This window comes from Hipposideros armiger, unplaced genomic scaffold (genome assembly GCF_001890085.2).
Source record: "Hipposideros armiger isolate ML-2016 unplaced genomic scaffold, ASM189008v1 scaffold_50, whole genome shotgun sequence".
Taxonomy (NCBI): domain Eukaryota; kingdom Metazoa; phylum Chordata; class Mammalia; order Chiroptera; family Hipposideridae; genus Hipposideros; species Hipposideros armiger.
In genome coordinates, this window is record NW_017731400.1 from 3690867 (window position 1) to 3707806 (window position 16940).

At 39.7% G+C, this 16940-nt stretch overlaps 1 protein-coding gene across 7 annotated transcripts in view; it reads right to left on the reverse strand.

Moving 5' to 3' along the window:
• The window catches only part of CDKAL1 (CDKAL1 threonylcarbamoyladenosine tRNA methylthiotransferase), a 667723-nt gene that overhangs the window by 645842 nt on the left and 4941 nt on the right, over positions 1–16940 (reverse strand). For 5 of the 7 annotated variants that reach the window (XM_019640496.1, XM_019640498.1, XM_019640493.1 and 2 more), the window contains 2 exons: positions 3924–4096; positions 2397–2509 (listed from right to left, as the gene is read on the reverse strand). In XM_019640496.1, the coding sequence (XP_019496041.1) occupies positions 2397–2509; positions 3924–4093 (283 nt within the window). In that variant the 5' untranslated portion in view covers positions 4094–4096. The remainder of the gene's footprint in view (positions 1–2396; positions 2510–3923; positions 4097–16940) is intronic. The other 2 variants (XM_019640497.1, XM_019640494.1) reach the window with 1 other exon arrangement.

Genomic DNA, 16940 nt, shown 5'->3' on the forward strand with positions numbered 1-16940 from the left:
AAAAAATAAAGTAATATAATCTATGTAAGCTCCCACTATTCCACAATAATGAAAGAGATTACTGGCATATTGAATCTAAATATAAAATCTGTGGAGATTTCCTTCTTAAATGTTTTACAGGGCTAATATTGTTCATATTTCCCGGGCCTATAGCATCTCGATAAGTGAGGAAAGTGATCCCACAGTCTGCTACATGCAAGCCAAACTGAAATTAAAAACTGAAGATGCATTTCTAAAGTGGGGTAATCATCAGCATACAAAATTAATACAAACATATACAAGTAATGCAAGTATATAAAAGTAATATACTACATTAATAAGAAAAATTAATTTCATATTCAAGTGATTGCTTCCTTAATTCTCCCTTTATACGATCCCCAAATAGGTGTACATAACAAAGCTTAATATTCTTATATAAATAACAGGACTGTTCTTTCACACAGAAGAGTACTAAGACCAAACACAAACTGCTAATGGACTAAAATTTAAATTAAAGTGTGTTAGATAATTAATATCGTCTAGGAAAGGCAAGCTCTGATCGTTTAATGTTTTAGGAAATGATCTTAAAGGTTATTTTCTTAATACTCAAACTGTACCATCATTATGTGTTAAGGCAAGTCCAAGCTAAACTATACCAAAGATTACTAATGAATACAGAGAAGTAATTCTAAAAGCATATTTTGAGTATTTTATCCTAAAGAACAAAAGTATGAATGCCGACTTTTCTATCTAAAGAATAAGTTATCTAAAACACAGAGTTAAGGACATATGATCATTTAGTTGCTGAAGAAAACAATATTATGAAAGGAATAAGTCTCCAATCCTCACATGCTACCTTGAAGTTAGGACTTACCCATTATACATACAATGGCAACTGTGAGGTACAGACCAGTGGTTCAGAGCAGTGCTTTGGAGTGACAGAGCATTCACTGCCTCTGTGATTTAAGGTAAGACACAACCTCTCCATTATCACTTGCAAAGGTGGGGATGTCACTATTTCCTCATATAAAGAACTAAGCAAGATAACATATATGAAGCATTGGGCCAGTGCCTGTCACAAAGCATGCAAATTATGGTGCCATCAAACATACATACATATAGACACAGTAATGGATACAGATGCGTGTGTGCCTACATTTCCTAGCTCAGTTCACTGAGAGGACCCAGGAGCCCTGACAGTTTACAGTGGCAATGAGCTTACCTAGCGTCCAGATCTCTGATCTGGTTTTAAACACCATTCTCCTAATAAAGGGATCAAGGCCCCTTGGAAAAGTGGCTGCTTCCAAGGCTGGGGAAGCGAAATATGAGACTAGAACATCTTGTGGTGCCAGAAAATAAGTGCTCAAATAAGAATGGGGGCATGTTGAGAAGACACAGGAGCCAGCCTGAATAAGGTCCTATGGCCAAAGCTGGAACAATGAGCAGCAAAATAATAATAGTATCAGACTACAACCCACAGAATAAAAAAAAAATCCATGAGTCCATAATGATATAAATAAGTAAACGGGGAAAGAAAGGATAGCTCTTCCTTTCACAAGAATTCTAATTAATAAATGTGGAAGAAAGAAGAAATCAGAAAATCACTGTAAAGCAAATAATGTAGTAATAACTGTTGCAGACAAGATCCACTGACAGATACTAAAATAGACAAAAATGTTGAAGAGAAACAGAATATTAATTCATTACAATAAGAACAATATTAACTATACTATGAAGAAATCTGGCAGACAGATTTCTTATTACACTAGTAATAAGACATACTGACATCATGAACCCTCTGATACGATGCGCAGAGGATATAATACGCATATCACTTTTGTGCTCTTGCCAAAAATGCATAGCCTTATTCTAATTGAGAGAAAACATCAGATAAACCCGAGTTGAGGGATAGTCTACAAAATAAACAGTTTTCTTCAAAAGTTCAAGGTCATAAAAGATAAGAAAAAACTGAGGAACAGTCACCTAAGGAGACATTATAAATAAATGAAAGGTGAGATCCTAGATTGGATCCTGGAACAGAAAAGGAATATAAATGGGAAAACTGCCAAATTCAAAAAAAAACCTATAGTTTACATAACAGTATCACAGTATTAATTTCCTAGTTTATTAAACTATAATTACGCAAAATGTTAATATCAGGGGAAGGGGTGAAGGGTATATGTGAAATCTATAATTCTACTTTTCTGTAAGTCTTATTTCAAAACAGTTTTTTAAAGTTGTTTAAAATATGATATCTGTAGTTATGTAGGCAATGTACAATAACTACCTTTTTGTTTTGCCTTAAAATAATTAAGTTATGCAAAAATATCCTTTAATTGCTGAAGCTAGGATACACACCTCTAAAAAACTTAGCTCTGAAAAATTTAATCAATAAAATACATTACAGATCTCATTACCTGTAATTTTATATCCATAAGCAGCTAGTTGTCCAGCCATATATTCTCCATCTGAATTATTATGAGAACAACCCCATGTTCGTATCCAAATTTTCTGTATGCCTGGAATAGTGCTATTGAACAATCAATGAAAAAAAAAAAAGTAAGTCTCATTAAGGGATTCTTAAAATAAAAAGTACTTGATGATTTCTGGCCAAATTATGAAAAAAAAAATACATTCACTATAACCCATTCACAAGCTATTCAATGCACCAACTTAATCCATGACCTGTTGTTACACCAAAAGTCTAAAATCAAGATAAAATAACCACAGAATCCTAAGACAGTAAGACTCTCTACATAAAAATGTCTACCTTTTCTCTGAATTGTATTTTAAATTCAGTACTACTAATGCACTACCACGAAGTTTAACTCCTAAAAAGGTACATACAAATAAATATAGCAAAGAAAATGTTTCCAGTGACAATGGCAAATAAAGAAAAACTAAATACATCTATCTGCTCATAAAAACACGATATGCTAGTTATAATCTTTATTTTATAACTTACAGATTTAAATAACTGAATCAAAATGGAAAAACTCTCACCCTATAGCATTATTAAAAGTGCTTCATATGTAAAAATAGAGTTCTAAAAATGTAATCATTTCAGGAAGGAGAAATAAAGGGCTTTCAACTTAGATTGCCCTAATCATTTATAATTAAACAGAAATTACCCTAAGGACATGTTCAGGACAAATTTGATAAACTTCAGTCATCAAAATATAAGCAAATTTTAAGTTCATAGATTTTAAAAGTTTAATGTTCCAAACCAAATAATCAGTATATTAACATTGTCAACAATTTACTAGAATAAATATAGGCATATTAAAACTATACAACTGCAGGCCCGGCTGAGTGGCTCAGTTGGTTAAGAGCTCGCTCAAGAGTTTGAGCTCTGAGCAACAGCGGTTCGAGTCCCGGCCCGAGCTGAGCAGCCACTGAGCTGCCAACAGGTAGCAGGATGGCTCAGCTAAAAAAAAAAAAACTATACAACTGCATAATCACGTCTTGCTAGGCTGTAGAATTTCACTAAAGACCTAACATAATACTGTAAACAGCACAATTTATTTGTGCTCAAAGCCTTACCTGATCCATAAGCAACTGTAAATTTGCTAAGAAAAATCAAATGTCCCAACCACCTCTGTCTCATAAGAACCACAAATTCCAGTAAAAACTTTAATTTGGAAATAAACAAAATTACATACCAACTGCAATAACATCAAAGGGAGGGGAACAGGGGGTCCTATCTTTATGCCAAATACTGTTCTAGGCCCTGCCTTCAAGGACATGCAATTTGACACCTTTTTTTAACCAATTACTTTGCTAAATTAAAAAACATTGAAATGAAAAAAAATCTACATACTTCTTCTAAAAAGTTCACAGATTTTTTTTAAAAGATATATTGTGCATATGACAGTCCAATAGTGCTAGCCTCTCCCCTAGAATGATACTGAATATACTTTAAAAAAAAAAAAAAAAAAGCTTACCTATCACTTGGTGGACTGTTTTCCTCTTGTAAATCTTTTTGGGTATTTCGCCTTCGCACTTTTGGAACAACATGCTTTCTTGCAAAAAGCCTATCTTGTGGCTTTGAATCTTCCTCTGACACAATATCTTCTATGTCGTCCAGCAGTGAATCACAGGATGCAGAAGGCATCTTCTTCATCATATGAAAAGGTTATAAATGATACAAGCTTGAGTTCCTCAGAAAATCTGTTTAACATAGCATCACTTACAAAATATCCTTGCTGAACTTGAATCCATTAAAGCCTTTAGATTTAACTTCAAATTTACAGAAAATGCAAAGCTAAAGAAACACAAGGAAACAATGAGGCAAATCCTATTGACAATGGGACATTCCAAGGTTCAAATGGAACTGTGTCTTCCACAAATCCATAACAGGAGCGGAACTGTTCAAGATCAAAGGAGACCTAAAAGTCTTAACAATTAAATGCAATTCATGCTCTTCTTTAGATCTTACTTGGCCCAACAGCTTTAAAACATTTTGGGAACAACTAGAGAAATCACAATATGAATTTGTTGTTTTTTTGTTTGTTTGTTTGTTTTTTGAGCTGAGCCATCCTGCCACCTGTTGGTGGCTCAGCGGCAGCTCAACTCTGGCCATGAATTGAACCAGCGACCCTGTTGATCAGAGCTCGCACTCTCAAGTGAGCGCTTAACCAAGTGAGTCACTTGGCTGGCTCTGAATTTGGTATCAGATAATATTACGGTATTACTATAAGTCATTACATATAAAGTACTGTCCTTATCTTTCCAATTTTATTTTTTAACACTGAATACATTTTTTTAATATATATCATTTTAAAAATTTTTTTTAGGGCCAGCCGAGTGGCTCAGTTGGTTAAGAGTTAGCTTAAGAGCACGAGCTCTGAGCAACAGGGCCGCCAGTTCAATTCCCACATGGGTCAGTGACGCTGCGCTGGAGCTGAGCTGCCAACAGGTGGCAGGATGGCTCAGCTGGTGAGAGCACGTGCTCCTAACAACAAGATTGCCTGTTCCATGGTGGGCTATGCCCTCGCATAACTAAGACTGCACTCGGCACCTTGAGCTGAGCTGTCGCCCAGATGGCTCAGTGGATAGAGCACACGCTCTTAACAACAAGGCTGCCAGTTCAAATCCCGCATGGGATGGTGGCTATGCCCACCCACAACTAAGACTAAACTTGGCACCTTGAGCTGAGCTGCCACCCAGATGGCTCAGTGGATAGAGTGCATGCTGCTGGTGCAACAAGGCTGCTGGTTCAACTCCCGTGTGGGATGGTGGCTATGCCCACCTGCAACTAAGGCTGTAACACAGCACCTTGACCTCAGAGGCCACCAGCTGCTGACGGGCAGCCAGATGGCAATTGGTGCCTTCCACAACTAAGACTGAAGAACAACAACTTGGCTAGTTCGCCTCCCCAATTCCCCAACACTGTTCCCCTGCCCAATTCCCCAATTAAAAAAAAAAAAAAGATTTCATTCTTAAAAAATAAATAAATAATAAAATCTTATTTTTTAGAGATGCACATTGAATATCGGAGGTGAGATGTCGTTATGTCTATTATTTACTAAAACAAAAATTAGCAGGAGGCCGGTTAGCTCAGGTGGTTAGAGCGCAGGCTCATGGCACCAAGGTTGCCAGTTGGATTCCCACATAAGAAACGGAGCTGAACCCTCCACAACAGATTAAAGACAACTATTGATTTGGAGCTCATGGGTCCTGGAAAAAAACACTGTTCCCAATAAATTTTTTTAAAAAAATAGATTAAGACATATGAGAAAACACAACTCTTAAATATAGGACCCAGATATGTTGGTGTTCATTGTCCTATTCTACTTTCCTGAATGCTCAAAATTTTGGTAATTAAAAGAAATGTAGACACAACTTCCAGGAAGATAGAACAGACATACGTTTCCCTATCCCTCCTGCCAAGCACAACTAAAACTCTGGACATTATGTATAAAACACAAGAGTTCGACAAGTGGAGAAAGAAGGCAGACAGGCTAGGGGCCTTGGAACCTAAAGACCAACACAATGATGAGTTTCTAGGGGTTTCTTTTGCCTCCTATATCCGACTTGGAGCTGAAGAAGCCAGCAGCCCAGGGGTAGCAACAGACACAAACAATAAAAACCCCCAACAAAGCCTGTTGTCGGAGCCAGAAAGTGGTCGGCCTAGCAAGACACAAAACTTTTAGGCAATAACCATTCCACTAAAAAACAAGAAAAAAACTTACAAACACAAAACTATAATGCCACCTCCAGACAAGCCACAAAGGCCAAGTGGGGAGACTGACTTCTCCCAACTGAGTTTATAATGAGGCATCCTACACGCCCCACCAAGGTAGAATCAGAGAAATCCAAGTAGGGACCCTGAATTTCCAAACCAACCAAACAACCAGTAATGAAACCTCATCCCCACCCTAAAGTGTCAGTGAAGACCAAACTGATACAGAAGCTTAAAATTCCCATCAAAATCCCAGCAAGATATTTTGTAGACATAAGCTGCTCTAAAATTTATATGGAAATTTTAATACTTTATTATTAAAATTTACTGGGGTGACAATGGTTAGTAAAATTACATAGGTTTCAAGTGTACAATTCTGCAATACATCATTTATATATCACATTGTGTATTCACTACCCAGAGTCCATTCTCCTTGTATCACCATATATTTGACCCCCTTTACCCTCTTCTATTATCTCCCCTCTCCCCTTACCCTCTGGTAACCACTAAACTGTTGTCTGTGTCTGAGTTTTTGTTTGTCTTGTTTGTTTGTTCCTTTCAGTTATCCTACATATCAGTGAAGTCATACAGTTCTTGGTGGGTTTCTCCTCGGTGAACGGGTCACCTGGGTCTCAGGGCACTGCCTCCATGGGAGGACGTGGAAGGCGATAAGAGTTCTGAGCTTCTGAAGTCCCAATGCCCCCCCTGCAGCCTGATGCAGAGCCCGTGTGTCTCAGCGGCTCTGGTAGCCCCTGCAGGCACCGCCCAGAAAGGTGGGGGAGGGGTGGGCTCTGAGAGGCAGCTGGTGGCTCCGAGCAATGGCAACTACCAGCCCGCAGTTGTCTTGCCCCTACAGTTCCTTCCCTTTCGCTGGAATTAGTTGCACTGTGAGTCTGTGGCTGTGGGGTTGCAGTTCTCAAAGCTGTAGATATTGTCCTTTAATCTGACACTGCTACTGTTTCCTCTGGATCCCGTTTCTAACACTGGAAGGGTGGGAGTGGGACAAACTCTGGGAGGGAGAAGGGAAGACGGCCAGGCTCCGTGTCTTTGTTATCTGTTCTCTGCCTGGCAGTGAGGGCTTAAACCACCGTTCTCCCCATTCTGTATTCAGTCTTTGCTCCGAGGTCTCTGCCACAAGCATTGGGTTCAGCTGTACTATATGCTGATCCCTCAGGCAGGACTATGGGCTACAGGGAGTGCACCTCCAGCCTGAATCCTTCCCTCTCCCATAACTGTGGTAAGCTCTGGACTGCAGGGAGCTCCAAGCTCCGGTCAGTGTCCTGTAGCTCGCAGCCCATGTCTCTGCACTTCCCCCTGTCTTCCTCCCCTTTAGGAGATTCGATTTGCAGGTCTCTCAGACGTGCCTGTGTGCCACGCAGGGAATCCTTTCTTAAATTATAGCTGTTCAGTTTGGTGTATCTTCCAGGGGAGATTTCAAGAAGCACTCCTCACGCTGCCATTTCTGTGATGTAATCCAATTTTAATACTGATTATACAGCTATAGCAATCAAGGCTGTGCAGTATTGGTAGAAGAATAAAAACATATTACAAATCAACAAAACAGAACAGAGAACCTGAACATGCAGCCACACAAATATGCCCAAGTGATTTTCCACAAAAGTACAAAGGCAATTCAATGGAGGAAAGATAGCGTTTTCAACAATTAGTGCTGGTGCAACTGGACATTTACAGACAAAAGAAAATAAACCGCAACCTAAATCTCATACTTTATACAAAAATTAATTCAAAATGTATCATGGGCTTAAATATAAAATGTAACACTATAAAATTTTAGAAAAATTCATAAGAGAAAATCTTCTAGACCTAAAGCTACATGAAGAGTTTTTAGACTTAACACCAGACGCACAATCCATAAAAAGAAAAATAAATAAATCCAGACATCGTCAAAGTTATAAAATTTTGCTCTGCAAAAGACCCCTTTGAGCGAATGAAAAGTCAAGCTACAGAGTGGGAGAAAATATTTGCAAACCACGTATCTGACAAAGGATTAGTAATGTAAAACTCAAAATATTAAAAAAAGAAACCAATCCAATTAGAAAATGCACAAAGGACATAAAGAGATATTTCACCTAAGAGGCTACACAGAAGGCAAATAAGCACATGAAAAGAGATTCCACATTACTAACCATGAGAGAAATACAAATTAAAACCACAATGAGGGCCGGTCGAGTGATTCAGTTGGTTAAGACCGCGAGCTCTGAGCAACAGGGTCGCCGGTTCAATTTTCACATGGGCCAGTGAGCTGCACCGGAGCTGAGCTGCCGCTGAGCTGGCTCAGCTGGTGAGAGCACGTGCACCTAACAACAAGGCTGCCGGTTCGACACCCACATGGGATTGGGGGCTGCGCATCCCTCCCCAACCTAAGATTGAATACAGCACCTTGAGCTAAGCTGCCGTGAGCTGCCAATGGCGACTAGACTTGGAGCTGAGCTACCTGCACCCTCCACAACCAAGATTAAAGGACAACGACTTGGCTGTTCCCCTTCCCCAATTCCCCAACACTGCTCCCCTCCCCAAATTCCCCAATAAAATACTGGGGGGGAAAAAACCCATAATGAGATATCACCACACATCTATCAGACTGGCTAAAATAAAGAATAGTAAAAATACTAAATGCTGGCAGGATGCAGAGTAACTGGATCACTCATACAGTCCTGGTAGGAATACAAAATAGTACAGTTGCTCTGGAAAAAAGTTTGCCATTTTCTTTAAAAAACTAATCATGCAACTACAATGCAGCTTGGCAACTGTATTTCGGGGGAGGAGGGTTATCCAAGAGAAATAAAGACTTATAATCACACAAAAACCTTATCACAAACGTTTACAGCAGCTTTCTTTTTAATAGCTAAAACCTGGAAACCCAGATGCCCTCAATGGGCTGAATGGTTAAACACACTGCAGTATATCCATACCACAGGTTACTACTCAGCAATGAAAAAGAATGTATCACTGATACATGCAACAACCTGGATGAATCTCCACAGAATTATGAAGAGTGAATACAGCCAATCCGAAAAGGTCACATGCTGTATGATTACATGTATATAACATACTTGAGATTTAAATAACAAAATTATAGAAATGGAGAACAGAACAGTGGTTGCCAGGGATTAAGGAGAGGATGGGTGGGAGGAAAGTCAATATGGCTATAAAAGACAACATGAGGGGTCCTCCTGGTGATGAAAATGTTCCTATATCCTGACTACTTCAATGTCAACATCCTGGTTGTGATACTGGATTATAGTTTTGCAAGATATTACCACTGGGGGAAACTGGGTAAAGTATACAGCATCTCCACATAATTTTTATAACTGTAAGTGAATCTATAATTACGTTAAAATACTTAAAGAAAAAAAAAAACTACCGGGAAAAATAAAAAGAAAAGACAAAGGAAATGAACATGAATACACTTACTGGTGGTACTACTGCTAATACTATGTCCAGACATGAAGCAAGTGCTCACAGGATCATCTCATTAACCACCACAACAATTCCATGAGGCAGGTAGTGTTATTGCTCTCACTTTAAAGAGCAATCTGAAACACAGAGAACCTAACTTTCCCAAAGCAGCACAACAAGGATTCCAGGTCTAATGAGCCTGAGCCGACATGCCGTGCAATACTCTACTGCCTACTTAATGTATGTACACTGAGTGACCACCAGTTTTCATCTGGGCTGCCTAAGCCAGTCTTCAGGATCCTATACTCTCCTCTGGGCTCAAGCCTTTCCGATGAATTTCCCTTCTCTTCAATTGCCAGATTCCCATTTTTCCATTAACAACTTTCAATTAACAGTGGCTTCCAGCCAGACTCATTTTGTACCCTTTATTGTAATGTACTCTTTACAACTATGACAAATTATGCTCTGTAAGTCAGACAAACCTGTGTTCAAATCTGAGCTAGCTTTACATTGTAAGAAAGAGCAAAAAATCAGAAATAATCCAGATGGCAATCAAGATCTGGCTAAACGACAGTTAATGTGCATACCACGTGAGCATTGTGGGACTGTCAATCACAGGCCTCCTCCTTCTGTAGACACAGGAATGGGGCACATGACCCAGGCCTGCCAGAGGAACCCAGGAGGATCCTGGCCACAGTGATTGGTTCAGGGTTGGATATGACAAATCTAGCCAATCAGAATGATCACAAAGACTTCTACAGCAAAGCTAACAGGAGGGATGGCTTCTCTTTTTACAGAAGTGGATAAGTTGGGAAGATGTCAACTTGAGGGTACTGGGGACCACATGCCAGTCACAGGACAGAAGCCTAACTAAAGAATGAAACCTTGTAAGAGCTGGAGAGATAAAGAGCCATACTGACATTATTTGGATCCAACGGATGCCTGAAGCCATGTCACTCTGCCCAGTCATGTGAGCCAATAAATTTCCTCTGTGGCTTAAACAGTTTGAATTAAATTTTCTCTTTCAAACAAGAGCCCTAGCCAACTCAGCAAACTAGGTCAGGTGAAATGAACTAGGTTAGTCTTTCTCAAGTTGGTTCTATTTTATTTGAGATACTATCAGTGAGAAAATGGTTCTGTGATCAAATAAATTTAGGAAATTCTGCCTCCTTATAGATTCTCAGTATGTACTGATAGAGCAAAGACTGTGAAAGCTGCAGTAAAGAAACTTAAACTCATTTATCTTAGGAATTTTCTGAAAATTTATTTTTCACAGATCTCCTCTTAATGAGGCTAAAAATAGTACTGAACACAGAACACTTGAATGAAGCCGACCTCAGATCCCCTCCCACATTCTGCACAGATGGATGACTTCCTTCATTTACCGGGAAAATGATTCTTTGCCCATGTACTCTGCCTACCAATCTGTTACTATGAATAACTGTCCACCTCCCTAAGAACAATGCTTCTACTCTGACCTACTCAAGCAAAGAATTCAGCAATGTTCCCTCTTCCTGCATCATCATTACTATCGGGATATAAACATACTATTATTTCTCCAATTTAAAAAACAAAAACCTTAACTGACCCCACTTCCTTTACTTCCTACCTCTATCATAGTAGGTAGTAAGGAAAACTTTTTTTGAGGAAAATTCCGTGCAAGGCTATCTATACTTACAATCTCCAATTTCCCCACCCCACTCTTTCATGAACCAGGCTTTCACCCCCACCATTGCACCAAAACTGCCTGTCATTTCAATGACTTCCAACAATATGTACAATGATCAATTCTCAGTCATTTTATACAACCCCAACTGCAGCATTTTGACACTACTGACCATTCCCTCCTTAAGTTATTTTCTTCACTGGCTTCTGGGACACCACACTCTCCGAGTTCCCCTCCTACCACATTAGCCACTCAAGTCTCCTTTGCATTTCCTCCTCATCGCTCCAGCTTCTCAATGTTGCAGTGTCCCCATTACAGGATTTCTTCTCTTCTCTCCTTACAGACATACCCTGATCTCATCCAGACCCATGGCCTTGAAATACCAACTATATGTTATATAACCAGCCCCAACCCTCCCTTGAATTCAGGCTCACATGTCCAACTGCCTATCCAACACCTCTGCCTGAATGTCTAATAGTTATTTCAAACTTCAAAAGTCAAAAAGAGAATTCTTGATCCTCTCCCCACCTTACCCCACACACAAACACCACACCTGATCCTTCCACAATTTCCCCCATCTCATTTAAAGGCAATCCCAACCTTCTATCTGCTCAGGCAAAAAATCCTGGAATCATCCCTGAGTCCTTTCCTTCACCCTAATCCAATCTACCAGCAAAATTCTTTTGGCTCTATCTTCAAAATACATTCAGAATCTTACTATTTCTGACCATACCTACTGTTATAATATATACCAACATCAACACTTGCCTAGATTATTGGCAGTTAATCTTCCTGCTTCTATCCTTAATGCTGGACATTTCAGCACAGAAGCCAGGGATTTCTTTAAAACCTAAGTTCATCTCAAGCTTGTGATCAACCTTCTAATGTCTTCCACTTCAGAATAAAAACCCAAAACCACTACAAATATCTGCAAGGACATGTATAATCAGCTTCGTGTTTCCTCTCTGACCCTATTTCCTACCACTCACCCCTCATTCCACTCGGCCACACGGGTTTCCTTGCCATTTCATACATACCAGGTACACACTTATCTCGGGGTCTGATTCTTGATTAGAATGTCTTCAAGCCCTTCAGGACTTCACACAAATATCACCAGTGAGGCCTTTCTGAGCAACTCCCACCTCACCACATACACACTCACTTCCTATTCCGGTTCCCCACCTTGTTTGCTTACCACGGCACTACATCACTTGCTTAGGTATTTTCATTATTTTGTTCCTGTCTACCTCTTTCTACTAGAATGCACTCTGTGAGAGTAAAGGTTTTGTGTGCTTTGTTCACTGTTTTATCCCAGGTGGTGCCTGGAAGTATGTCTAGCACATTGCACGTTCTCAGTACGTTTTACTGTAGACTACCCGGTCTAACAAAATATGGCCCCTAGCTACTCCCTCTGCCACCTCGCACTCTGTACCAACTGTACTGACCTTTTAGATATCCTGAGTATGCCAAACTAGTTTCTGATTCAGGGCCCTTCACAACTGCTATTCCTCTGCGTGGAATATCATACCCCAGATATCTGCATGGCTTGCTGCCTACTTATCTACTCAAATGACACCTCCCTGGAGAGGCTTTCTGAAGGTCTAAAATAACCACACACTGACCAAGCATCCCCACACACTCTCACTAACCTCTAACCCTGCTTTGCGCTCCAATTTTCTTCACAGCACATACCTGCCTGATGGCATATATGTGACTCGATGTCTTTCTCATTACAGTGTAAGCTCCACAAGGACAAAGGGCTAACGCTTTTTCATCACTATATCCACAACACCGATAACGATGCCTAGCACATAGCAGGCACACAATATTTGTTAGCTGACTGCATGAATAAAATTCTTGTTTAAGCTGAATTTAGCTAATCCTTCCATAATACAGGAGGAAATTCTTACCCTGGGTGAAAAGTTGAAGCAAATTCCTAACCCCTATCACTACTAGTCTATGAAATAATTAAAATAAGTGAGAAAGGCTAAGACCACGTAGTACCTCTGAATGTTACTAAAGAGCTACTGAAGGACTATAAATTGAATGACATATTAAAAGCCACCTTTTATAAATTACACAATTTTAACATCCCATAGGCAATAGAAGGAAAACAGAATGAAAGAAGAAAGATGAGAGGGGTCTGCTGGAGTAGACATACAATATCACAGAGTTAGAGAAGTATTTTACAGAACTGAAGTCCAGAGAAGCTAAAAGATTTGTAGCTTTTAGCACTGGTAGAGCTAGAATTAGAACCTAGACCCTCTCTCAACACCACACTCTTCCACTATGGCTCTGCCTCACTGGCAAAGCACACACAATGCAAGAGTCTAATGTAACCCTAAGATACAAACACATTCCAGGAAAAAAAAACGGGGGTGGGGGTGGGGGGGTATGACAAAGTAAACATAGGCAACTCACTTAAGAAGTGCAAACAGCCAATAAGCATAAGAAAGAATACTCAAACACACTAATAGCAAGTGTTCAAACATGAATAATTACCTTTCATCTACCCCACTGACAAAAAAAGGCTGACAAACACCCTACTGCTGCCTGAAACCATGATAATACTGTCATACCCTTTCTGGAGAGCAATCTGGCAGCACACATCTAACTTGAGCCCTCCGTCAGGCACAGCTGATCTCACAGACTCACTGCACACAAATTTTCAAATATGAAATACGTCTTTACAGTACTAAGTCATAAACATGACTGGTGATATGTTACGGTAGAGGGGGAAGATACGGAAGCAATGAGTCACAATACTTAACTGTTAGATATTTGAAAATTTGTGTGCAATGAATCTGTGAGATCAGTTGCACCCGACAGAGGGTTAAAACATATATATCCCTTGACCGAGCAATTCCATTCGTAGAAATTCACTCTAGGGAGGCAATGGAGACAAAGATAATAAAATGCAGAGGTCCCTAAACCTAGTACCACATTATAGCTCCTGAACAATCTCACTCATCACTAGTAATCAAGTTTTTACTTCCAATGAACAAGTATAGGGAATTGTTAGCACTCAGAAATTTTTGAATAAGTAATAAGGAAATGGAAGTTTAAGAACAAAAGAAAAGCAATAGTTAAATAACAAGAGGATCATATAAAGTTTTTTCACAAAGGTAGAGGAAATCAAGTTTGATAAAGGGAATAAAAACAGAGTCAGTGAAAAGGAAAATAGTGAAAATGATAGAAAGAAGAGAGAATGCAATATTCTAGAGTACTAGTAACTTACATAGGTGATTTATTAGGAGAGCTTTTAAAATATCGAATACCCAGGTCCCGTTCTGAATTAGAACCTCCAAGACGAGAACAGAGGGATGCAAAGATAAAACCTGCCCAGGTGATTCCACTAAACACCCTGACTGAGAATCACTATTCTCTTACAGCAGAGGTTCTCAGTCTTGAGTGCTTATTGTATTCATCTGAGAAGCTTTTGAAAATTACCCATAACTGAGCCCCAGTACAATTGAATCAACCTCTGGGAACCGAGACTTAACATCAATATTTTTTAAAACTTTCCAATAATTCTCATGTGTATACCCACAGTTGTGAAACAAAGGCCTACACCAGCAGTTTTTCAAAGTGTGGTTCCCAGACCAGCACAGTAAGAATCACTGGGGAACTTGTTAGAAATTAAAGGTCTTAAGCACCTGACCTACTGAATCAGATATTCTAAGGAAAGCCCAGCAATCTTTAACAAACCTTCCAGGTGATTCTGATGTGCACTAAAGTTTAAGAATCATTATCTGACTTATTATTTCATAAAAATCATCTAGAATACTTGTCAAAAATATATTACCTGAGCAGCTGATTTTCAACAAAGGTGCCAAAAAAATTCAATAGGAGAAAGAACAGTTTTTTCAATAAATGGTGCTGAAACAACACGATAACCACACATGCAAAGAATTAAGTTGGATTCCTAACTCACATCATATACGAAAATTAACTCAGAATGGATCACAGACCAAAAGAGCTAATACTATAAAATATTTAGAAGAAAACAAAGGTGTAAAACTTCATGACATTAATTAGATTAAGCACTGGTTTCTTGGTTATGACTCCAAAAGAACAAGCAACAAAAAAGAAAACAGGCTGGACTTTACCAAAATTTAAAAAATATATGCTTCAAAGCTCACTATCAAGAAAGTTAGAAGACAATTCAGTAGGAGAAAAGATTTGCAAATCATATGTCTGATAAAAGTCTAGTATCCAAATACATAAAAAAAACTTACAACTCCTGCCAATAGGTAGCATGATGGCTCAGCTAAAAAAAAAAAAGAAAACTTACAACTCAACAACAGGAAGACAAATAATCCAGTGTAAAATACAGGCAAAGGATCTGAATAGACATTTCTCCAAAAACATACAAATGGCCAATAAGCACATGAAAAGATATCAACATCATTAGCTGACATGAGGTAACCACTTCACACCCACTAGGCTGGCTAGAATCAAAAAGACAGAGAATAATAATGTTGAGGAGCATGTGGATTAGAGCACCCAGAGAGAAAGAGAACCAAGTTAGAAGAGGAAAGGGACCAAGCCTTGGTCTTGGAACTCCAAATTCAACTGCCAAATAGAAGAGAACCAGCTTTTAATGGAAACCAAGCAGGAGCCACCAGAAAAGGAGAAAATCGGTGGGTCATAGAAGGCGAAGGCAGAGAGAATGTCAAAGAAATGAATATGGCCAATGCTACTCAATGCAGATAAAAGGTTAAGTAAAATGAATGAAAATGTTTCTTGGACTTAGTGATATGGAGATTATTGCATTTCCATATAATAATGATGGCAAAATTACTAAGAACTTAGGCTTTCTGCAAATTATAATGTGTAACATGTCACTCAAACATAAAAGGTTTAACATAAATGTGCACAGGCACTTCCAGTCAAGATGGCAAAGTAGGTAAACACTGTGTTCACCTTCTCTCATGGCCAAATCAAAATTACAATTAAACTACAAAACAACCACCAAGAATCGCCTGAGGTCTTGCTGAACTGAAGACTTACAACTAAGGATATACAGAAGCAGCCACCTCAAGACTGGTGGGAGGGGCAGAGACACAGAACAGGCTGGTCCCACACCTGTGAGTGACCATTAAAAATCGTAAGGGATATCTAGGCTGCAGGGGTCACCTCTGAGGAAGCAAGGGGTCCCAGCACCACATCAGGCTCCCCAGCCCAGGGTCCTAGTGCCAGCGAGAGAAACCCCATAATTTCTAATTGTGAAAACCAGAGGAGATGAGTGGCTGAGAGAGACGCGGGCAGCTAGAGTCCCAGATGCTCTTCTTAAAGGGACCCCGCATGGACTTACCAACAGAATCACTGGTTCTGAGCTCCAGTGCTGTGACAGGTGCTGGAGAGGCAACTGGGACATATGGGGAGGAACTGAGTTGTCTGGTGTCAGGATGAGGGCTGGAGAGGCAGCTTTCTCCCAATGGAGGAGCTGGCAGAAGCTACTATTTCTTTGTCGAGCCCTTTTCAGCATGCAGACACTGGCAGCCACCATATCTGAGTCTCCTTCAAGCTAGCTGACACCATTCGTTTGCCACACCCAACTTCTGGGCACATCCAAACAGTTTCCAGTGGCTTTTTCGTACAAACCGCCTGCGTTGGCTCTTGCTGAAGAGTTTCCTAGGTTCTCTCAAAGGTTCACAGATCCCAGACACGCAGCATCTGGCTTGAGCA